The 25,444-nt window shown below is 37.2% G+C and overlaps 1 protein-coding gene across 1 annotated transcript in view; it reads right to left on the bottom strand.

Moving 5' to 3' along the window:
- Positions 1-23,750, bottom strand: part of DNAH6 (dynein axonemal heavy chain 6) — a 273,547-nt gene extending 249,797 nt beyond the window's left edge. The window contains exons 1-4 of the mRNA XM_082642773.1: positions 23,632-23,750; positions 22,163-22,395; positions 11,589-11,762; positions 7,219-7,481 (exon numbers count right to left, since the gene is read on the bottom strand). Coding sequence (XP_082498899.1) covers positions 7,219-7,481; positions 11,589-11,762; positions 22,163-22,387 — 662 coding nt within the window. The 5' untranslated portion in view covers positions 22,388-22,395; positions 23,632-23,750. The remainder of the gene's footprint in view (positions 1-7,218; positions 7,482-11,588; positions 11,763-22,162; positions 22,396-23,631) is intronic.
- Positions 23,751-25,444: the final 1,694 nt, after the last annotated feature.

Genomic DNA, 25,444 nt, shown 5'->3' with positions numbered 1-25,444 from the left:
AAAATCTTGGAAATAGAATGGAGAAAATACAAGAAACATTTAACAAAGACCTAGAAGAACTAAACAGCAAACAAACAGTGATGAACAACACAATAAATGAAGTTAAAAATTCTCTAGAAGGGATCAATGGCAGAATAACTGAGTCAGAAAAACGGATAAGTGACCTGGAAGATAAAATAGTGGAAATAACTACTGCAGAGCAGAATAAAGAAAAAAGAATGAAAAGAATTGAGGACACTCTCAGAGACCTCTGGGACAACGTTAAATGCATCAACAATCGAATTATAGGAGTCCCAGAAGAAAAACAGAAAAGAAAGGGACTGAGAATATATTTGAAGAGATTATAGTTGAAAATGTCCCTAATATGGGAAAGGAAATAGTTAATAAAATCCAGGAAGGACAGACAGTCCCATACAGGATAAATCCAAGGAGAAACACACCAAGATACATATTAATGAAACTATCAAAAATTAAATACAAACAACAAATATTAAAAGCAGCAAGGGAAAAACAACACATAACACATAAGGGAATCCCCATAAGGTTAACAGCTGAACTTTCAGCAGAAACTCTGCAAGCCAGAGTGGCAGGACATGTTTAAAGAGATGAAGGAGAAAAGACTACAACAAAGATTACTCTACCCAGCAAAGATCTCATTCACATTTGATGGAGAAATTAAAAGCTTTACAGACAAGCAAAAGCTAAGAGAATTTTGCACTACCAAACCAGCATTACAACAAATGCTAAAGGAACTTCTCTAGGCAGGAAACACAAGGGAAGGAAAAGTCCTACAATAATAAACCCCGCCAAATTAAGAAAATGGTAATAAGCACATACATATCGATAATTGCCTTAAATGTAAATGGATTAAATGCTCCAACCAAAAGACATAGACTGGTTGAATGGATACCAGAAAAACCCCATACATATGGTGTCTACAAGAGACCCACTTCAGACCTAGGTACACATACAGACTGAAAGTGAGGGGATGGAAAAAGATATTCCATGCAAATAAAAATCAAAAGAAAGCTGGAGTAGCAATTCTCATATCAGACAAAATAGACTTTAAAACAAACACTATTACAAGAGACAAAGAAGGACACTACATAATGATCAACGGATCAATCCAAGAAGAAAATATAACAATTGTAAATATTCATGCACCCAACATAGGAGCACCTCAACACCTAAGACAAACACTAACAGCCACAAAAGAGGAAATCGACAGTAACACAATCGTAGTAGGGGACTTTAACACCCCACTTTAACCAATGGACAGATCATCCAAAATGAAAATAAAGAAGGAAACACAAGATTTAAATGATACATTAAAAAAGATGGACTTAATTGATATTTATAGGACATTTCATCCAAAAACAACAGAATACACATTCTTCTCAACTGCTCATGGAACATTCTCCAGGATAGATCATATCCTGGGTCACAAATTAAGCCTCGGTAAGTTTCAGAAAATTGAAATCATATCAAGTATCTTTTCCGACTACAACGCTATGAAACTAAATATCAATTACAGGAAAAAATCTGTAAGAAATACAAACACATGGAGGCTAAACAACACACTACTTAATAACCAAGAGATCACTGAAGAAATCAAAGAGGCAATCAAAAAATACCTAGAAACAAATGACAATGAAAACATAACAACCCCAAACCTATGGGATGCAGCAAAAGCAGTTCTAAGAGGGAAGTTTATATCAATACAATCCTAGCTTAAGGAACAAGAAACATCTCAAAGAAACAACCTAAATTTACACCTAAAGCACTTAGAGAAAGAAGAACAAAAGACCCCAAAGTTAGCAGAAGGAAAGAAATTATAAAGATCAGATCAGAAAGAAATGAAAAACAAATGAAGGAAACAATAGCAAAGATCAGTAAAACTAAAAGTTGGTTCTTTGAGAGGATAAACAAAATTGATAAACCATTAGCCAGACTTATCAAGAAGAAAAAGGAGAAGACTCAAATCAACAGAATTAGAAATGAAAAAGGGGAAGTAACAACTGACACTGCAGAAATACAAAGGATCATGAGAGATTACTACAAGCAACTCTATGCCAATAAAATGGACAACCTGGAAGAAATGGACAAATTGTTAGAAATGCACAACCTTCCAAGACTGAACCAGGAAGAAATAAAATAAATGAACAGACCAACCACAAGCACTGAAATTGAAACTGTGATTAAATATCTTCCAACAGGGCTTCCCTGGTGGCGCAGTGGTTGGGAGTCCGCCTGCTGATGCAGGGGACACCAGTTTGTGCCCCGGTCTGGGAAGATCCCACATGCCATGGAGCGGCTGGGCCCATGAGCCGTGGCCACTGAGCCTGTGCATCTGGAGCCTGTGCTCCACAACGGGAGAGGCCACAGCAGTGAAAGGCCTGCATACCACAGGAAAAAAAAAATCATCCCAGAAACAAAAGCCCAAGACGAGATGGCTCCACAGGCTAATTCTATCAAACATTTAGAGAAGAGCTAACACCTATCCTTCTTAAACTCTTCCAAAATACAGCAGAGGGAAGAACCCTCCCAAACTCATTCAACGAGGCCACCATCACTCTGATACCAAAAACAGAAAAAGATGTCACAAAGAAAGAAAACTACAGGCCAATATCACTGATGAACATAGATGCAAAAATCCTCAACAAAATACTAGCAAACAGAATCCAACAGCACATTTAAAGGATCATAAACTATGATCAAGTGGGGTTTATCCCAGGAATGCAAGAATTCTTCAATATATGCAAATCAATCAACGTGATACACCATATTAACAAATTGAAAGAGAAAAACCACATGATCATCTCAATAGATGCAGAGAAAGCTTTCAACAAAATTCAACACCCATTTATGATAAAAACCCTCCACAAAGTAGGCATAGAGGGAACTTTCCTCAACATAATAAAGGCCATATGTGACAAACCCACAGCCACATTGTCCTAAATGGTGAAAAACTGAAAACATTTCCTCTAAGATCGGGAACAAGACAAGGTTGCCCACTCTCACCACTATTATTCAACATAGTTTTGGAAGTTTTAGCCACAGCAGCCAGAGAAGAAAAAGAAATAACAGTGACCCAAGTTGGAAAAGAAGAAATAAAGCTGTCACTGATAGCAGATGACATGATACTATACGTAGAGAATCCTAAAGATGCTACCAGAAAACTATTAGAGCTAATCAATGAATTTGATAAAGCTGCAGGATACAAGATTAAAGCAAAGAAATCTCTTGCATTCCTATGAACTAATGATGAAAAATCTGAAGTGAAATGAAGAAAACACTCCCATTTACCATTGCAACAAAAAGAATAAAATATCTAGGAATAAACTTACCTAAGGAGACAAAAGACCTATATACAGAAAATTATAAGACATTGATGAAAGAAATTAAAGATGATACAAACAGATGGAGAGATATACCATGTTCTTGGATTGGAAGAATCAATATTGTGAAAATGACTCTACTACCCAAAGCAATCCACAGATTCAATGCAATCCCTCTCAAACTACCACTGGCATTTTTCACAGAACTAGAAGAAGAAATTTCACAATTTGTATGGAAACACAAAAGACCTCGAATAGCCAAAGTAATCTTGAGATAGAAAAATGGAGCTGACGAAATCAGGCTCCCTGACTTCAGAGTATACTACAAAGCTACAGTAATCAAGGCAGTATGGTATGGCACAAAAAGAGAAATATAGATCAATGCAACAGGATAGAAAGCCCAGAGATAAACCCATGGACATATGGTCACATTATCTTCGATAAAGGAGGCAATATATACAGTGAAGAAAAGACAGCGTCTTCAATAAGTGGTGCATGGAAAATTGGACAGCTACATGTAAAAGGATGAAATTAGAACACTCCCTAACACCATACACAAAAATAAACTCAAAATGGATTAAGGACCTAAATGTAAGGCCAGACACCATCAAACTCTTAGAGGAAAACATAGGCAGAACACTCTATGACATAAATCACAGAAAGATCCTTTTTGACCCACCTCCTAGAGAAATGGAAATAAAAACAAAAATAAACAAATGGGACAAATAACAAAAGGTTTTGCACAGCAAAGGAAAGCATAAACAAGATGAAAAGACAACCCTTAGAATGGGAGAAAATATTTGCAAATGAAGCAACTGACAAGGGATTAATCTGGAAAATATACAAACAGCTCCTGCAGCTCAATATCAAAAAAACAAACAACCCGATTAAAAAATGGCCAGAAAATCTAAATAACCATTTCTCCAAAGAAGATATAGAGATGGCCAAGAGACACATGAAAAGATGTCAACATCACTAATTATTAGAGAAATGCAGATTAAAGTTACAATGAGTTATTGCCTCACACCAGTTAGAATGGCCATCATTAAAAAATCTACAAACAATAAATGCTGGAGAGGGTGTGAAGAAAAGGGACCCTCTGGCACTGTTGGTGGGAATGTAAATTGATACGGCCACTATGGAGAACAGTATGGAGGTTCCTTAAAAAACTAAAAATAGAACTACCATATGACCCAGCAATCCCACTACTGGGAATATACCCAGAGAAACCATAATGCAAAAAGACACATGCCCCCAATGTTCATTACAGCACTATTTACAATAGCCAGGACATGGAGGCAAGCTAAATGTCCATCAACAGATTAATGGATAAAGAAGATGCGGTATATTTGTACAAATTGTGTCATTTGTAGAGAAATGGATGGACCTAGAGACTGACATACAGAGTGAAGTAAGCCAGAAAGAGAAAAACAAATATCATATATTAACACATATATGTGGAATCTAGAAATTGGTACTGATGAACCTATTTGCAAAGCAGAAATAGAGACATAGATGTAGAGAACAAATGTGTGGACAACAGGGGTGGGAATGGGGGGAGTGGGATGAATTGGGAGATTGGGATTAACATATATATGCCGCTGGGTATGAAATAGATAACTAGTGAGGAACTGCTGTATAGCACGGGGAAGTCTACTCAGTGCTCTGTGGTGACCTGGATGGGAGGGAAATCCCAAAGTGAGGGGTTTGTGTATACATATGGCTGGTTCACTTCACTGTGCAGCAGGAGCTGGCACAACATTGTAAAGCAACTATACTCCAATAAAAACAAAACAAAACAAAAAAGAAAAAACCCCAGCCCTCAACAGTTGAATGACTAAACAAATTATGGTATATTCATAAAATGGAATACTACTCAGCAAGGAAAGGAAATTTATTCATGCAACAACATGGATCTCAAAAATATTATGCTAGAGAAATTGGACACAAAAAACCAGCTGTGATTCCCTCTGTGTGAAATTCTTTTTAAAAAAGCATACTTAATATGTTGTGATAGAAATTACATTAGTGGTTGCCTGAGGTGTCAGGGAGGGGTGGTCATGGTGGAGGGTATGTATGAGAAATTTTTCAGGTGACAGAAATGTTCTTGATTGAGGTAGTGGTTACATGAATGTATACATTTGGCAAAGCTTATCAAACTACACTTAAAATGGGTCATAGTATTATGTCAATTATATTTAAATAAAGTTGAGTTTTTAAAAAAAATCCTGTTGGCTTAACCTTCAAATTATTTCCAGAATTTGACCCACTTCTCCCCACCTCCACCACTACCACCTGGTCTATCTCTTACGTGAATAATTACAGGATTCTAATTGGTCTTCCTGTTTCAATACTTGCTCCTCAGAAGTCCATTCTCTACACAGCAACCAGAGAGGTCCTTTTCAAAATGTAATTCAGATCACGGCACTTCTCTACTTGAAATTCTTCCTTGGTTCTCCATTTTTCTCAGAGTAAAAGTTAATGCTTTTACAATAGCTGGCAAGGCCATCAATGGTCTCTCATCTCATTCATTCTACTGTAGTCACACCAGCCTGCTGTTTGGTTCTTCAACATGCCAGATGTGCTCCTGCCTTAGGATATTTGTATTCACTTTGCTGCTGTCTAGAAAGCTCTTCTCCCCTCTTCCCATAGCACATAATTCACTCATTCTCCTTCAAGTCTTTGTGCAAATGCCAGCTTCTCAATAAGGCCCACCCTGACCACCCCAATTTATTAACAACCTCTTTCCAAGAACTTCCAATCCCCTTTACTCTACACTGTTTTTTTGTAAAACACTTAGCATATTCTAGCATTCTATATAATTTACTCCTGTATCATATTAATTATTGTCTCCCTCTGCTAAAATGTAAGCTCCATGAGGGCAGCAATTTTGATCTGGATGGTTCACTAACCTATATAGCTCTAGCACCTAGAAATGGTCATGCTATAGATTGCGTGCTCAATACATTTTGCTGAATAATTCTCATAAGCATCTCTCTTCCTTCTACAAATTGTTTCTCACTTCTGTTAAGCTCTTTCAGGTTTACAATAAATCTATCATTTAAAATTTTGATTAAAATGTTTTTCTTCTCCCCAGCAGGAGAGTTGTTTTCAGTGTTATCTGACTCAATCAAAACTACAGTGCTGAGTAAGGGAGAAGAGAATTCCTAGGAAGAACTTTTATCTTCCTATGCAGCAGAGAGTGGGGAAGGCAGCTCAGAGAATTTGGTGGCATTGCTCAACTACAACCACCTTCAAGGAAAGACCATCTTAAAAACTGTAGCATTCAACCCAACTAAACAACCACAGAGGAAGGTCAGCATCATCTTTAAGTCCTTTTACCTGTTGTGCTGAATTTTAAAGCAATTCACACATTTGGGTGACTCTTCAAATTATTTCAACAACAAATGTGTGTTTAGCAATAATAGAGAGTATATGTGAGTGTGTGTGTATTATTAATCTATATAAATACCCTAAATTATCAAGCTCATTTTACTTACAAAAGACCCTTATTTCTAGTCTATTAAGGAAAGCTGAAATGACATGTGAAAAAAATCAAGCATCATCTATTTTTTATACATTGCTATCTTCTTTTCTCAGTAATCAAAAAATATCAAAAATATGTTTGTAATACCGATTAAAAATAAATGGAATTATATCAATATAATATAAACATAGAAACACAGCAGTATCTATAAAATGTCTACAAATAAAGATAAATGGGAAAAATAAAAGTGTGATTAAGATTCATTTGTCATTGGATGATAACCCAACTTATATTTTATCAGATCAATCAACATGCAATTGATTATGGATAACATTTGCAATCTTATTTGTAATTTTTACTGCTAAATAAATTGCTTCATAAAAGAGAACTCACTTCAGATTATATCTATCGTACTCAGTGGAAGATCTTGGCACTGCAGAGATCATATAAAGAAATCCAATGTGTTCATTTTCACGTACTATTTTAATGATTTGCAAGGGATTTTGAATGTTGGCTTTAATGACTTCTTCCCGGTCATGGAAATAGTACTTAGGGTAAGTTGAGGAAGTAATCTTGTAGAGGCCTCTTCTTCCAGTGCTGATACATGACAGTTTAGCAGGAGAGGGAGAGAACGCCTCAGCAGAGGGCCATTGGATCTAAACAAAGCCAGTTTTTTTAAAAATTAGTTTTTTTGTGGGGGAAAAAACTATATATGTGACAAAATATTAACCTCCAGGACTAATTACCACACTGCCTAAGATGTCTAGGGCTTAAAGGAAAGCATTTTTGAACTGAAAACTTTCAAACTATTGATCGACAGTGATAGATTCCCTCTCAGTACTCCTTGCCCAGATGTCCATCTCCTTCCCACAAACACCCCAGCAACACTTCCCATTGCCTTCTCTTCTCCCTTCACTTAAATGTTTATTACATCAAAATGTTACCAGCTCCCTGGTGTTTATGAGAGCCCACCACTCCCCTTGCTCAGTTGCTCTGTATCTCCCCTGACTGTGGCCTTTCCCTCAAGGCCCCCCCCCCCACCAGCCCCACTTTGTTCTGACAATCTTGATGCTTTTCGGTGAGTGACATTTTGGACAGCTGTCGTCATAACTCATACTAAACTATTTTTAATGAATGTGACGGGTTGTTACATTGAGTATTGGGGATCAGTATTATGTAATAGCCTTGGAGAAGCATATATGTTATTTTATTTTCGAACTTCCTCCTCTTATTTTATTTTTTATTGGAGTAAAATTGTTTTACAGTGTTGTGTTAGTTTCTGCTGTACAGTGAAGTGAATCAGCTATATGTATACCTATATCCCCTCCTTCTTGGACCTCTATCCCACCTCCCCCCATCCCGCCCATCTAGGCCATCAAGGAGCACCGGGCTGAGCTCCTTGTGCTATACAGCAGGTTCCAATAGCTATCTATTTTACACATGGTAGTGCATTTATGTCAAATCTAATCTCCCAATTCATCCCACCCTCCCCTTCCTACCCGTGTCCACATGTCTGTTCTCTACATCTATGTCTCTATGCCTGCCCTACAAATAGGTTCATCTGTACCATTTTTCTAGATTCCATATATATGCATTAATATACGATATTTGTTTTTCTCTTTCTGGCTTACTTCACTCTATATGATAGACTCTAGGTCCATCCACATCTCTACAAATGACCTAATTTCGTTCCTTTTTGTGGCTGAGTAATATTCCATTGTACATATGTACCACACCTTCTTTATCCATTCATCTATCATTGGACATTTAGGTTGTTTCCATGTCCTGGCTATTGTAAATAGTGCTGCAATGAACATTGGGGTACATGTGTCCTCACATGCACACTTAAATGTGAGAGGCACTGTCTCCAGAACAGGCAATTGTGAGTTAGTAACATATATGCTTATGCTTCCCACCCTGTGGGTCCTAAGCATAAGCATATATGTTATTAACTCACAATTAATTGCTTGTTCTGGAGACAGTGCCTCTCACATTTCAGTGTGCATGTGAATTACTTGGGTAACCTGTTGAAATGCAGAGTCTCCCAGCCAATCCGAGGTAGAGCCTGAGATTCTGCATTTCTCACTTGCTCCCAGGAGATGCAGATGCTGCTGGCTCCGGACCACGTGTGGAGCCCCAAGGCTAAGTCCCCACCATGTTCACACACTTGAGCTCTGCTCCAATCCCTGGGCCCCACTGTCTTCTCTCAGTGCCACTCACACTCCTTTGCTCCTCCTCAACAAACTTGGGACAGCATCAAACATGGCTTCTCCTCCTGCCGAGGAGGTTGATAACCGTGTTTGAGGAAATGTGACATAAACTCCAGCATTCATCCCTTTGTCTCTCTGACAGGACTGGCTTTAAGATAAAAGAATCTGCATTGAAGACCTGCTTTGGTGAATAATTGAGGTACATATAGAAATGATATCTTTATTGCCTATTAGCAGAGTTAATAGAGGTTGCCATTTCTATAAGAGAGTTATTACCATAAGCTCTGTGGAACAACGTCCCCATAAGATTTGTATTTATAGGGATCATTATTCTCTATCTCTGATTAAATACCTCATTGAATAGGAGTTTCAGAAGAGAATCCTGGGAATTTCAGAGCTAAAGGACATACATCTTTAAAATCAAAGATAAAATATGCTCCTTTCATTTATTGGTCAGGGATAGCAACAAAGGTACTGTTTTCTTATATAAAAGAAGAGGCCAAACCAGATACCAGAACCAGAGAAAATACATATTGCTTTGTCCCAATGTTTCAACAAGAGCTGTAGTTAACTCTTATATGAGACAAGAGTATGAATATTTTAACAGGAAATGCATTTATTTTATTTATTATATCGCTTAAAAAGTTGTACTGCATTCTAAGTGAAAGGTTTCTTCAACAATAGGCCTACACATTTTCATTTTATTTCTAATTATGTAACTCAGTGGGAAGATATGATTCAATTTAAACAGTCACATATGTTTGGATTTTGCAGTGGTTGGGGGAGGGAAATAGAGGAGGCATTTATTCATAAATTGTAGAACATGTATAATATTCCTCTATGGTGGATTCCCAGTCCAATTGATAAGCCAATCTTTCTTAATTACTGGAAGCAAAGCCTTCAACTTTCCTTCCTTCTTTCCTTCCTCCCTCCCTTCCTCCCTCTCTCCCTTCCTTCCTTCCTTCCTTCCTTCATCTCCCAGTAAATCTTCATAGGTACATTTCCATTCTGAACTCATTCTGAGAAATCAATACCCAGAAAAATGAACCTCTTCTCAGAATAAATACCCTTCTCCTTTTAAATAGAATATCCCCTTTCTTCCACATTTCCCTTCAACCTCTAACTCTTTACTGAATTCTTCACTTAGTTACAGTTACAGACAAACATAACCTATAACTTATTACTTTTCAGCTACTTCCTTCATCCCAGATGTGCACACAATCTCTCTCGCTTTTATTTTTTAAAAATTTTATTGAAGTATAGTTGATTTATAATGTTGTGTTAATTTCTGCTGTACAGCAAAGTGATTCAGTTTTACACATATATATTCTTTTTCATATCCTTTTCCATTATGGTTTATCACAGGATATTGAATATAGTTCCCTGTGCTATACAGTAGGACCTTGTTTTATTAATCCTTCCTATATATAATAGTTTGCATAATCTCTTTTTAAAATTCAAGCTCTTGAAACCCACTTTATACCAAATGAGCTAATTAATGTACAATTAGATCTTTCTTGGCCCCACTTAAAATATCTCATTCTCTCTTTCTACTTTACAGAAACAAAATTAATTGAAGCTATACAATTTTATACAATTTATCATATGATATTCTTTCAGGATAATCTCACCCAAACCCATGGCTCCCAAGGCCATAGCTCTCCCACCTTATCTGCCTTGTTAACTTTCCACTCATTCCTCCGAGCTTAGCGCAGTTCCCTAGGGTAGCTATTCTTCCAATGATGGTCTCCCTGGCCACCAGGTATAAGCATCCCTTCTGCTCAGTTCTCCATTATTTTGTATTTTAAATGATCAGTGAAAGCTCTTATCACACCTCACTGCGCTTAAGTGTTTACTTGTTCATTTCCCACCTCCAGATTCTGAAATCCTCGAGGACAGAGCTTGTCCTCAACTCTCAGTTTCTAGCACTGCAGCCCAAAGCCTGAAAGACAGACAACTAGCACTGAAAGATCCTCTAAATAAAAAGCTCAGAGAATTCTTGGCTCTATTGGTATTTTTATTGTGGGTGTGTCCTCCACATTTTCTTCCACTTCTGTTCTTTTGTTTAATTATCTACAGGTGTTCACATAAAGCCAGGCTCTAGTGATTTTGCCCCATAACTATTATTCACTTATTCATTGCAAGGCAACTTCCCCACTCTACAACTCTCACCAATTACAAAAGTTGTCTCTCTAGTTGGTTCAGTTTCTATTTCATTGCCCTTCACCAAGGTCTTCAAAGATTTGGGGGAATAATGATAAAAATTTCATAAAAGTTATAATAACATTCAAAATACTATTATGTTTTCTTTTAACATGTCTTCTAGAGAAGATCAGAAGACACTATATGAATGCTGAACGTTTTCCTTTATGATTTTACTCCATTGTCCAAATTTTCCTTAAATGGGAAGAACTGGGAAATACTGTATTCCCCCAATCCATTACATAACCTAAGAGAAAAAGATTTTACCACTATCCTTATGAGTTAAAAGCATGTTAGCAATGCTATATGAAACTAACATTAAAAAGATCAATTAAGTACTTTAATACTTACCTGTTTTTTCTTTTTCACAGAATATTCACGCTTGAACTGAACAAGAGATTTGGTAGAACTTCTTTCTTCAGTGCTTCCTGGAGGCTTTAGGACTCCAGAAGTGATTAACCGGTATTGGTTCTGCTCATATATGTATTCGGGCTTCTTATGATCTTGGTAGGCTTTTAGCACTGGCTTTGGGAAATAAAGAGACTTGTTAATCTTTTAAATATTAATGCGAACTTGTTCTTCACTACCTTTGGACTCTATCTCTGTTGGAAGTTGATCACCTTCCTGGACTAATTTTCTATTTAAGCCACAATCATTATTAGCAGCTATCATCATTGTCCATGGCCTATTGCTTGACTAAGACTTTTCTACTTGGTTTCCATTAATTCTGCCCTTTAAATACCAATGAATACTTCTAAGGGTGACATTATGACAGAAAGTACACAGAGGCATGAAATCACATACTCACTAATTGTCCAATACAAACCCCCACCATTCACTACAACAGTTACTGTGGGATCATACAGAACTCCCATTCCACCCAAAGGTCACTAATCACTTCCCATAGCCATAACTAATTGAAGGTCATCACAAAACCAAACAACCTGACTTTTAAAATGGGCAGAGAATCTGAATAGGCATATTTCCAAAGAGGAAATGCATCTCTAATCATCAGGAAAGTGCAAATCAAAACCACAATGAGATATCACCTCACACCTGTCAGAATGGCTATCATCAAAAAGATAACAAATAAAATGTTTTGCCAAATATGTGGAGAAAAGGGAAAACATTGGGGATGTAAATGGTGCAGCCACTATGGAAAACAGAATGGCGATTCCTCAAAAAATTTAAAAAAGAACTACCATATAACCAACCCAGCAATTCCACCCCTGGGTATTTACCTGAAGAAAATGAAAACAGTAATCAAAAAGATATATGCACTCTATGTTCATTGCAGCATTATTTACAACAGCCAAGATATGGAAGCAACCTATGAGCCCATCAATAGATGAATGGATAAAGATGTGGTATTTACATACAATGGAATACTACTCAGTCATACAAAACAATGAAATATTTCCATTTGTGACAAGGATAGACTTTAAGGGTATTATACTTTTTTTTCTTTTTTTTTATTAGTCTCTGCTTTACAACAAAGTGAATAAGTCATACATATACATCTGTTCCCACATCCCCTCCCTCCTGCGTCTCCCTCCCTCCCACCCTCCCCATCCCACCCCTCCAGGCAGCCACAAAGCACTGAGCCGATCCCCCCGTGCCACACGGCCACCCCCCACCAACCATCCACCCCACGCCCGGCAGTGTATACACGTCCATGCCTCTCCCCCGCCCCGTCACAGCCCCCCCCATATCCACAAGCCCACCCCCAGTAGGTCTGTGTCTCTATTCCTGTTTTACCCCTAAGTTCTTCATGACATTTTTTTCCTTAAATTCCATATATATGTGTTAGCATACAGTATTTGTCTTTCTCTTTCTGACTTACTTCACTCTGTATGACAGACTCTAGGTCTATCCACCTCATTACAAATAGCTCAGTTTCATTTCTTTTTATGGCTGAGTAATAGTCCATTGTATATATGTGCCACATCTTCTTTATCCATTCATCCGATGATGGACACTTGGGTTGTTTCCATCTCCGGGCTATTGTGAATAGAGGTGCAACGAACATTTTGGTACATGTCTCTTTTTGAATTATGGTTTTCTCAGGGTATATGCCCAGTAGTGGGATTGCTGGGTCATATGGTAGTTCTATTTTTAGTTTTTTAAGGAACCTCCATACTGTTCTCCATAGTGGCTGTACCAATTCACATTCCCACCAGCAGTGCAAGAGTGTTCCCTTTTCTCCACACCCTCTCCAGCATTTATTGTTTCTAGATTTCTTGATGATGGCCATTCTGACTGGTGTGAGATGATATCTCATTGTAGTTTTGATTTGCATTTCTCTAATGATTAATGATGTTGAGCATTCTTTCATGTGTTTGTTGGCAGTCTGTATATCTTCTTTGGAGAAATGCCTATTTAAGTCTTCTGCCCATTTTTGGATTGGGGTGTTTGTTTTTTTGCTATTGAGTTGCATGAGCTGCTTATAAATTTTGGAGATTAATCCTTTGTCAGTTGCTTCATTTGCAAATATTTTCTCTAAGGGTATTACACTAATTGAAATAAGTCAGATAGAGAAAGACAAATACTAGATGACTACACTTATATGTGGAATCTAAAGAAAACAAAACAAATGAACAAACAACAAGGTAGAAACAGAGCTATAGATACAGAGAACAAACAGATGGTTGCCAGAGGTAAGAGGGGTGGGTGGAGGAAAGAAGTAAGTGAGGAAGATGAAGAGGTACAAACTTCCAGTTGCAAAATAAAAGAGTCATGGGTATGAAATGTACAGTGTGGGGAATATAGTCAATAATTATGTAATATCTCTGCATGGTGACAGATGGTAACTAGACTTATCATGGTGATCATTTTGAAATGTATACAAATATTGAATCACTATGTTGTATAATAGGAACTAATGTAGTTTTACAGGTCAATTGTACTTCAAAAACAAACAAAATCATAGCAACAGAGATCAGATTTGTAGTTACCAGAGGCAGAGGGTGGAAGGGGGAAATTGGAAAAAGATAGTCAAAAAGAGAAAAGGCATTCTCTTCAATAAGCGGTGCTGGAAAAACTGGATAGAAACATATAAAAGAATTAAATTAGGACATTCTCTAACACTGTATACAAAAATAAACTCAAAATGGATTAACGACCTAAATGTAAGACCGGGTACTATAAAACTCCTAGAGGAAAACATATGCAGAGCCCTCTGACATAAATCACAGCAATATTTTTTTGGATCTGTCTCCTAAAGTAAAGGAAATAAAAGCAAAAATAAACAAATGAGACCTAATTAAAATTAACAGCTTTTGCACAGTGAGGGAAACCATAGACAAAATGAAAAGACAACTTACTGAATAGTAGAAAATATTTGCAAATGATATGACCAATAAGGGATTAATATTGAACGTAATATATAAACAGCTCATACAACTCAACATCAGAAAAACAAACAACTTGATTAAAAAATGGGCAGAAAAACTGAATAGACATTTTTTCAAAGAGGAATACAGATGAGCAACAGGCACATGTTGTGTCTGTGTCAAAGGATTTATCTATATCTATTGATATAATCATATGGTTTTTATTTTTCAGTGGGGTAGGTAATATGGTGAATTACAGTAATTGCTTTTTAAATGGTTAAATCCCTACATTCCTGAGATAAATCCCTGTGTCTATATATATATATATATAGAGAGAGAGAGTCCACGTATAAGGGATATTATATGATATTCGTCTTTGGCTTACTTCACTTAGTGTGATAATCTCTAGGTCCATCCATGTTGCTGCAAATGGCATTATTTCATTCTTTTTTATGGCTGAGTAATATACCATTGTATATATGTACCACATCTTCTTTATCCATTCATCTGTTGATGGACATTTAGGAAGCTTCCATGTCTTGGCTATTGTAAATAGTGCTGCAATGAACACTGGGATGCATGTATTTTTTTGAATTATGGTTTTCTCCAGATATATGCCCAGGAGTGGGGTTGCAGGATCATATGGTAGCTTTATTTTTAGTTTTTTAAGGAACCTCCATACTGTTCTCCATAGGAGCTGTACCAATTTACATTCCCAGCACCATTTATTGAGGATACTGTTTTTCCTCTATTGTATGGTCTTGCCTCCTTTGTTGTAGGTTAATTGACCATAGGTGTATGGGTTTAGTTCTGTGAAAAATGCCATTGGTAATTGGATAGGGATTGCATTAAATCTGTAGATTGCCTTGGGTAGTGTAGTCATTTTGACAATATTGATTCTTCCCAAGAACACGGTATATCTTTCCATCTGTTTATGTCATCTTTGATTTCTTTCATCAACATCTTATAGTTTTCGGAGTACCGGTCTTTTGCTTCCTTAGGTAGGTTTATTCCTAGATATTTTATTATTTTTGATGTGATAGTAAATGGGATTGTTTCCTTAATTTCTCTTTCTGATCTTTCATTGTTGGTATATATAAGTGCAACAGATTTCTGTATATTAATTTTTGTTACCTTTGCTTTTGATGTCAAATCCAAAAAATCATTGCCAAGACTGATCTCAAGAAGCTTACAACCTATGTTTTCTTCTAGAAGTTTTATAGTTTCAGGTCTTATGTTCCAATGTTTAATTCATTTTCAGTTAGCTTTTGTGTATGGTGTAAGTTAGTGGTCCAGTTTTGTTTTTCCATGTGACTGTTCAGTTTTCTCAATACCATTTATTGAAAAGACTGTCCTTTCTCCATTGTATATTCCTGGCTCCTTTGTCATAAATTAATTGACCATATATGTATGCATTCATTTCTGGAATCTTTATTTTGTTTCATTGATCTATGTGTCTGTTTTATGCCAACACCATCCTGCTTTGATTACTATAGCTTTGCAATATAGTTTGAAATCAGGACACGTGATACCTCCCACTTTGTTCTTCTTTCTCAAAATTGCTTTGACTATTCAAGATTTTTCATGGTTCCTTCTCAAGATTGCTTTGGCTATTTGGGATCTTTCATGGTTTCATACAATTTTAGGATTGTTTGTTCCATTCCTGTGAAAAATATCATTGGAATTCTTACAGAGATTTCATTGAATCTGTAGATTGTTTTGGGTAGTATCGGCATTTTAGCAACATTAATTATTCCAATCCATGAGCACAGAATTTCTTTCCGTTTATGTCTTCTTTGATTTCTTTTATCAACATCTTAGAGTTTTCAGTGTACAGGTATTTTCGCCTCCTTGGTTATGTTTATTCCTAGGTATTTCCTGCTTTTTCATGCAATTGTAAATGGGATTGTTTTCTTAATTTCTCTTTCTGATAGTTCATTATTAGTGTATAGAAATGTAACAGATTTCTGTATTTTGACTTTGTTTTCTGCACATTTACTGAATTCATTTATGAGTTCTAACAGCTCTTTGGTGATCTCTTTAGGGTTCTCTATATGTAGTATCATGTCATTCACAAAGAGCAACAGTTTTACTTCTTCCTTTCCAATTTGGATGCCTTTTATCTCTTTTTCTTGCCTTTTTTTTTTTTTTTGCAGTAGGCGGGCCTCTCACTATTGTGGCCTCTCCCATTACGGAGCACAGGTTCCACACACACAGGCTCTGCGGCCATGGCTCATGGGCTCAGCCACTCTGCGGCATGTGGGATCTTCCTGGACCGGGGCATGAACCCATGTCCCCTGCATCGGCAGGCGTACTCTCAACCACTGCACCACCAGGGAAGCCCATCTTTTTTGCCTTTTTTCTCTTTTTTCTTGTCTTATCCTAGTGCTGTGGTTAGGATTTTTTAATACTATGTTGAACGAAAGTGGTGAGAGTGGGCATTCTTGTCTTGTTCCTGATCTTAGAGGAAAAGTTTTCAGCTTTTCACTGTTGAGTATTATGTTAGTGATATACTAACATAATACTATGTTATATTTGGGTTTGTCATATATGGCCTTTATTATGTTGTTGTATGTCCCCTCTTAATCCACTTTGTTGAGAATTTTTATCATAAATGGATGTTGAATTTTATCAAAAGCTTTTTCTGCATCTATCGAGATGATCATATGATTTTTATCCACTGTTTTGTCGATGTGGTGTATCATGCTGATTTATTTGTGGATATTGAACCATCCTTGCTTCCCTGGAACAAATCCCACTTGATCATGGTGTAAGCTCCTTTTAAGTTATTATTGAATTCTGTTTGCTAATATTTTGTTGAGGATTTCTGCATCTATGTTTGTCAGGGATATTGGCCTGCAATTTTCTTTTCTTGTGGTATCCTTGTCTAGTTTTGGCTTCAGGGTAATGCTGGCCTTATTAAATGAATTTGGAAGTTCCCTCCTCTTCTGTTTTTTGGAAGAGTTTGAGAAGGATTGGTATTAATACTTTAATGTTTGGTAAAATTCACCAGTGAAGCCATCTGGTCCTGGACTTTTGTTGGTTGGGAGGTTTTTGATAACTGATTCAATCTCCTTACTGTAATCAGTTTGTTCAAGTTTTCTATTTCTTCATGATTCAATCTTGGTTGGTTGTATGTTGCTAGGAATGTAACCATTTCTTTTAGGTTGTCCAATTTATTGGCACATATTTGTTCATAGCAGTCTCTTATGATCCTTTGTATTTTGTGGTATCAGTTGTAATGTCTAAAATTTCATTTCTGATTTTATTTGAGTCCTCTTTCTTTTTTTTTTTTCCCTTGGTAAATCTAGCTAAAGCTTTGTGTATTTTGTTTATCTTTCAAAGAACCAGCTCTTAGTTTCATTGAATTTCATTGATCTTTTCTATTGTTCTTTCAGTGTCTATCTCCTTCATTTCCACTCTGATCTTTGTTATTTCCTTTTTTCTATTCATTTTTGGCTTTGATTGTTCTTCCATTTCTAGCTCCTTGAGGTGTAAAGTTAGGTTGTTTATTTGAGGTATTTCTTGTTTCTTGATGTAGGCATTTATCCCTATGAAATTCCCTCTTAGAACCACTTGTGCTGCATCCCATAAGTGTTGATATGTTGTATTTCCATTTTCATTTGTCTTAAAGTATTTTTTAATTTCTCTTTTGGTTTCTTCTTTGACCCAATTTTCTTTGACGAAATTTGTGAAATTTCCAATTTTCTTCTTGTAATTGATTTCTAGTTTCATACTACTGTGGTCAGAAAAGATGCTTGATATGATTTCAGTCTTCTTAAATTTATTAAGACTTGTGCTGTTGCCTAACATATAATCCATCCTGGAGAATGTTCCATGTGCACTTGAGAAGAAAGTGTATTCTGTTGCTTTTGCATGGAATTTCTATATACGTCCCTTAAGTCCATTAGGTCAAACTTGTCATTTAAGGGCAATATTTCCTTATTGATTTTTTTAGTTTGGATGATTTTTCCATTGATGAAAGAAGGGTGTTAAAGTCCCCTACTAATATTGTATTGCTGTCTCTTGGTCCCTTTAGATCTGTATTTGCTTTATATATTTAGGTGCCCCTATATTGGGTGCATATTTACAAACATTATATCCTCTTGTTGGATTGACCCTATATCATTATATAATGATCTTGTCTCTTATTACAGTCTTTGTCTTAAAGTCTATTTTGTCTGATATAAGTATAGCTACCCCAACTTTCGTTTGGTTTTATTTGCATGGAATACCTTTTTCATCCCTTCACTTTCAATCTGTGTGTACCCTTACATCTCTAGTGAGTCTCTTGTAGGCAACATGTAGATGCCTATAAGAGATTTAAAATAGATGGGTCTATTTTTAAAAATCTAATCAGCTAGCCTGTGTCTTTTGATTGGAGAATTTAGTCTATTTACATTTAAAGTAATTATTGATAGGTATGTACTTATTGCCATTTTGTTAATTATGTTCTGGCTATTTTATGATTCTTTTGCTCCTTTTTTCTTCTCTTGCTCTCTTCCTTTTAGATTTGATAATATTCTTCAGTAGCATGCTTAGATTCTTTTCTCTTTATCTTCTGTGTATCTACTATAGGTTTTTGCTTTGTAGTTACCATGAGACTCACTTAAAAAAACTTATATTTGTAATGGTTTAAGTTGATAATCACTTAAATTTGAATGCATTCTAAAGCTCTCCATTTTATCCCCCCCTACACATTTTATGTTTTTGATGTTATAATTTACATCTTTTTATCTTGTGTATTCATAAGAAATTATGTAAAAATATGTATTTTTGTGTGTGTATTTATCCATTTATATAGAATTGAGCATGGAGAAAAGCAAGAAAGGATGTACATCAGATTGTTGTTAATGATAGATACTATAGAAATGGGGGTCAGAGATTGGAGAATTGAAGGTAAGGAAAAATGTAAAAGAAGAGTAGGAGAGGGAAAGAAAGAGGGAAGAGAAGAAGAGAGAGAGGAGAAGGAAGGTGGGGAGGTGGGCATAGGAGGAGGAGAAAAGAACAAAGAAGGGGAGGGGAGGAGAGGGGAAGGATGGCAATGATAAAAAGAACATACATAGTATTACTAACTCTGTCAGAACAAATCAAACTACAGGTACCTATACACATGAAATTAGTCTCTTGAATACTAAGCTACTCTCTCCATGTGGTAGAAATTTATGTCATTTTCACTTTATTCCTTAGTATTTTTAATATTGCAGAACTACTATATTCATGTATTTGTTATATTGTTCCAATCACCTAGTACATAACAAAATGCTCCAAACTTGGTGACTTGAAACACAACAACAACATTTATTTTGCTTAAAAATCTACCATGTAGGCAGAGCTCAGTGAGGACAGCTTACCTCTGCTCCACTTGACATCAACTGAGGCAGCTCAAGGGCTGGGGACTGTAATCTCTGAAGGCTTGTCCGTTCACAGTCTGGCAGGTGATAAAGGCTATAGTCTGGGACTCATTCAGATGACATCTCCTCAGGGAGACCTTTGTAGTCACCCAATCTAAAGTAGCCTGCCGTTTGTCTTGACCACATTCCCTATATTATTTTCTTAATAGCACCTATCATTAGATGACGTTTTTCAGTCTAATTATTTAGGATTACTAGAATGTCAACAAGAATCTTTTCTCCTTTGTTCACTGTTGTATCCACAGAGCATGACTCAGAGCCTGGCATGTAGTAGGCGTTGAATTCAATATACATAAATTTATCACACTGATGTCAAATGGAACTACTTTAATCATCAAGGGTTAATTATACACTTTTGCCACATGAAGGTAAACCCGTCAGAAAGAAACAAGTGCAAAAGGTTTAAAACTAAGTCCATGGGAAAAAAAGAGTAGAGAGGCCCCAAAACTCCCCACAATGCATTGTGCAGGCACACTGCTCTCTGGAGAAGAGAGCAGCTGCAGGCAGTGCCACACCCACCTTGTAAATGGAAGTTCAGTGTCAACAACATCTGTTACTTTGCATTTTCTGTTAATCTGAATTGAAATTGGCTGTGTAGTTTTCTTTGCATTTAAGATGTTAAATTGTTTATTAAAATTATTAATTAATCCCTAGGTTAACTGTTTTTCACATAAAGTAACATTAAAATAAAAACAACAAATCAGCACTATGGACCTTCAAGAATGTTTTCCTCCAGCATGAATCAGTACCTAAATTTGAGAAGCAATGGAATAAGGGTTAATGTCCATAATATATATGTATATATATGTTTTTATTATTTATTTATTTTTTAATTCAAATATAGTTGATTTAAAATATCATGTTAATATCAGGTGTACAGCACAGTGATTCAGTTACACATATATACATTATATATATATGTTTTTAGAAATCTCAGAAACTGACAGGAAAAAAGCAAACAATATAATTTTAAAGTAGACAGTGATTATGAACAGAATCCACGAAATAAGTTACATACATGCCAATGAATGAATGAAAATATAATTAACTTCATTAATAAGATGCAAATCACAACAACAATGTGATGCCATTTTAACTTATCAGTCTAGCAAAAATAAGAGAACTGATAGCATCAGTTTTGGCAAAGATGTAGGTAAGCAGGACCTCTTATACATCATAGGTGCAAAGGTAAACCTTTCAGCACAATTGGCAATAGTTTTCAAAATTAAAATGTACATATTCTACGACCTACAAAATGCCACTTCTGAAAATCCATTTTTATCTGTACAAAGGCAGTCATTCAATGCAGCATTATCTGCAATAGCAAAATAATAACAACAACAAAATGAAAAGGAAACAACCAGAACTCCCTTTAGGAGAATAATTAATGGGTACTCTATTATGGCACATCCATGCAACAGAACACAGTGCAGCTGTTAGAAAAGATACCTCTGTATGCACAAATTGGAAAGACTTCCATATGTTTTAGTGAAATCAGTACTTTGAAGATCAGTATGTACTGTATCATCTTTCTTTAAAGCTATATGTTTATACACAAACACATACATATATATATATATATATATATACACACATATATATTTGAATAAACATATAAAACAGCCTGAAAGGCAACCACTAACAACAGGAGTTAACGTCTGAAGGTCCGAGTGAGAACTTTCACTTTTTACTTTTTTATGCACTTTCACTGCTCTTTTAAATGGATATATAATTATCCAAGGGCATAAATGGATTCTTAAAACTATTTTCAGACATGTACAAAATTTTTCAGGACACTAGGCATTTACTTTGAAAATAATAAAATTATGTAATTATACATGTTACTCTTACTGAAGTTCCTAGTATCAAATGGTACCCTAGTACCTAAAAGAGCCTTACAGCCTACATAGTTAAGTATCCATATTGTACATAATGCTAGAGATAATTTATCTGCTAGAAAACTTTGTTCACCACTGCATCCCATCACCTCAAACAGTATTTAGAGCTCAATAATTTTGAATAAATAAGTGTGTTTACAATTTCATAAACAAGCCTTAGCTTTCAGGTTTTCATTCCTTCTTTGTTAATTAAGAGTCTAGAAGTTACTTCCATCCCCCAAAGCAATTTTGCAACATCCTCTGTAGCCAAAAGTGGCTAAAATGCTAGTTTTCAAACTTACCAGAGGCTCTAGTTTTATAGGCTGCTGTCGTTTTCTCGTCCTCTCCTGAGCTTTTGTAGTGTGCTTAAATGTCAGGAATTGTGTATCAGCTTCATTTTCTGTAGGTGTTACAAAACTCAGTCTTCCCTTTGCTTTTATACAATTCCGTCTTGTAAGCATAGGGTTTTCCATCAGCTCTCCAATATTTTCCAGGTCCAACTCATTGTCTGAGGCACTAAAAGCCATCTTCACTCCTGGAATGGGGTTAGGGTCAAGAAAAGAAAAATGAAAAGTAGAGCAAAAGGATTGGGGAAGTAGGGCTAAGCAGAGGGGTTTTAAGAACCACGGAGAGCTGAATTTGCTTATCCCCAAAGAAAACCTATCAAAGTTACCCCATTCTTCCCAAACTGAGGACCTAAACCAGAGGAATGAAAATTAGGAACTATGCCTGGCCTTCTAGAAGCCCCATAGCTGGGGTGGGACCCAGGAATTTGCATTTCTAATAACTTCCTGGGTGATGCTGTTGCTGCCTCTGATTTGGGGACCACAATGGTCCAGATTTGGAAGGATGAAGAGAAATGCCATTATACTGAGATTGTTTCTCACTCTTGAGTATGCAAAATATTTCCGGGGGTGGGGGTAGTGTTCAAAATGCAGGTAATTCTAATGCAGGTAATCTGAGATATATAGCCTAGGTACACACAGAGAAACCAAATAAAGGGAAAAAAGAGTTGAAGGCTAAATCATAAAACAGCGCTTCTGGAGATCTTATGTGGATGAGAATCACTTGAAGAGCTTGTGAAAAGGCAGATTCTGATTCATAAGCAAGGTCCCAGAACACTAGAACTATGAGCCTTTTGTAGCGGTCTTGTACCCTCACCACCACTCACACTCCGGTCCCACCAGATGGGTGGAAATACTTTCCTTAAAAACAGTATTACAACACACGATGTCTTGAACCAGGTGTCAGCAGGCCCAGGTTTTAGTTTAGATCAGCACTGGCCAACTAAAATATAATGCAAATCTCCTAGGCAATTTAAAAATTTCAAGTAACCACATTCAAAAACAAAAAAAGAAATTAATTTAATAATGTTCTTTAACATGTACAAAATATTATCATTTCAACATGTAATCAATATAAAACTTATTAATATGATAGTTTATTTTTTGTTACTACGTCTTCAAAGTATTTCACCTTCAGGGCACATCTCAATTCAGACTAGCCCCCTGTGGCTAGTGGTTACCATACCTACTAGCAGAGGTCCAGACCTGACCACTCCGTGTGTGATCTTGGACAAGTCTCTTGATAGCTCTGTTCCTCAGTTTCCAGCCCTCTAAATTGCTAGGTAGGTAGTAGGTATCACTAAAATGCCTTTCCATTGGCCTTCTCTGCCTCTCTGCCTCTCTGCGCCTTTCCTTATGTGCTCCAAAAGCATGATGAGTCTCCCGCCTCGGAGTTGAGCCGCACAGCTCGATTCCTCAGGACTCACCAAGTCAGGCTAGACCAGCAACCGCCTCAGAGGGTCTCCTGAGATAGAGAAAAAGCAGGTCTGGGAGTAGAAAGTTGTCTCTAAGCCGAGAATATTTCCCGTTGCCTAGCAGCCACCAGGCCTCCACTGAGGCTCACTGCGCCTGTGCGCGACCTGTCGCCACGGCAACCCCTCAGCCAACTGCAGCTCTGGGTCTAGGACTGTGCCGGGCAGTCGAGCCAATGACTGTCTCTGGAAATTTCCTTACGTCACTGATTGGTGGAGAGCTCGCACTAGACCTGACGGCTTCTCCGTGCTGGGAAGTGTTCATGGGCTAGGCTGGAAGGCCAGGCAGCCAAAGGAGTTGGTTACTTACGTTTGTTCCTTCGCTTATCAACCGCCCACGCCCACTGCACCTCCCTCCTCCTCCAGGAATCTTTTCTGTTGCCCCTCGGGAGGCTTAAGGCTGCCTTGGCATTCGCTTTAATCTAACTTTCTGTGGTTAGAAGAATCAAGTGCCTGCGTAGACAGTTCACGTCCCGCTCTCTGAGGGAGCGACCGTCCTGCGTCTCTGCCCCACCCACCGACCTCCTCCCGGGAGTGTCCTAAGGCGCCAGGAATGCGGGCTCTTCTTCCCCTCAAACTTCACCGTGTCCTTTTCTGCTGATGTTCTTTTCCGCCTGGAAGGTAACTTAGTGTCAGGCATAGCACGAGCCCATGTTAATTGGTCCCTGCACCATATTCACCAAAGCAGACCCTGGATCTTGTTTGGCATTTAGACCGAATTAAGTCTCCAAACGACTGCTGGTACTGCTGTATGGAAGCGACCCCACCGATGCCCCGTGCAGGTTGCTTACTGAAGTTACCTTACCCCGGTTAGTGATCAGGGGAAGCAGCCTTTTACCTGCCTCGGGGAAATGTTACTTACACCACATGGCAGAGGCTTGGTTTTCAACCGCCCCTCCAAAATGACGTAATCACCGCTGAAACTTATTATTATATTTTGTCTTTTTTGGTACTCCCCCCTTTAGAAAAAAAAAAAAAAACTTGATATTTGTTTCTTGCCTTGAAAGCAAAGTCCTGTATGAGGTGCTTTACATATCATACTCACAACCTGCATTTTCTCAGTCTTAAGATACTCAGGTATGTATTTTCCATGCTAGGCATGACACCACCTACAAAGTAGAGACTCATATAATAATAGAGCTGGAATGGAGAAAACAGATCACTCAATCCAACTACTCCCCCATTTCATTATTTTTAAAAGATTGATTGACTGATTGATTGATTGATTGATTTTGGCTGTGCCGGGTCTTAATTGCAGCATGTGGGATCTTCGTTGTGGCATGCGGGACCCTTAGTTGCAGCATGCGGATTTCTTAGTTGCGGCATGCATGCGGGATCTAGTTCCTCGACCAGGGATCTAATCCCGGCCCCCTGCGTTGGGAGCGTGGAGTCTGACCCACTGGATCACCAGGGAAGTCACCCTCATTTTGGTAATAAGAGAACTGAGACCCAGAGAGAAAGCAAATAATTTACTCCAGGTCAGGCACCTAGTCCTGGCAGAGGTAAAACTGGAATACAGATCTCCTAATCCTTAATCAGGAACAGGAAACAGCAATGGAGTAACTTCAGTTTAGAAACAATTCAGATAAACTTCAAATGTAGACATAATAAATACTAATTCCCCATAGATGCAAGGTACACACAATCAATCAGAGCCAATAAAATATAAACTAGTAATGAAAAAAATTCAAAACCAACCCGGTATACATAAAAACATATTATAATAATATGCAGTGTTAGACACACACCCCAAAATAGACTTCATTTT

Source organism: Mesoplodon mirus (genome assembly GCF_964341445.2).
Source record: "Mesoplodon mirus genome assembly, chromosome: 14".
NCBI lineage: Eukaryota > Metazoa > Chordata > Mammalia > Artiodactyla > Ziphiidae > Mesoplodon > Mesoplodon mirus.
The sequence above is the reverse complement of the archived record's forward strand: the minus strand, read 5'-3'. Positions and strand labels throughout refer to the sequence as shown.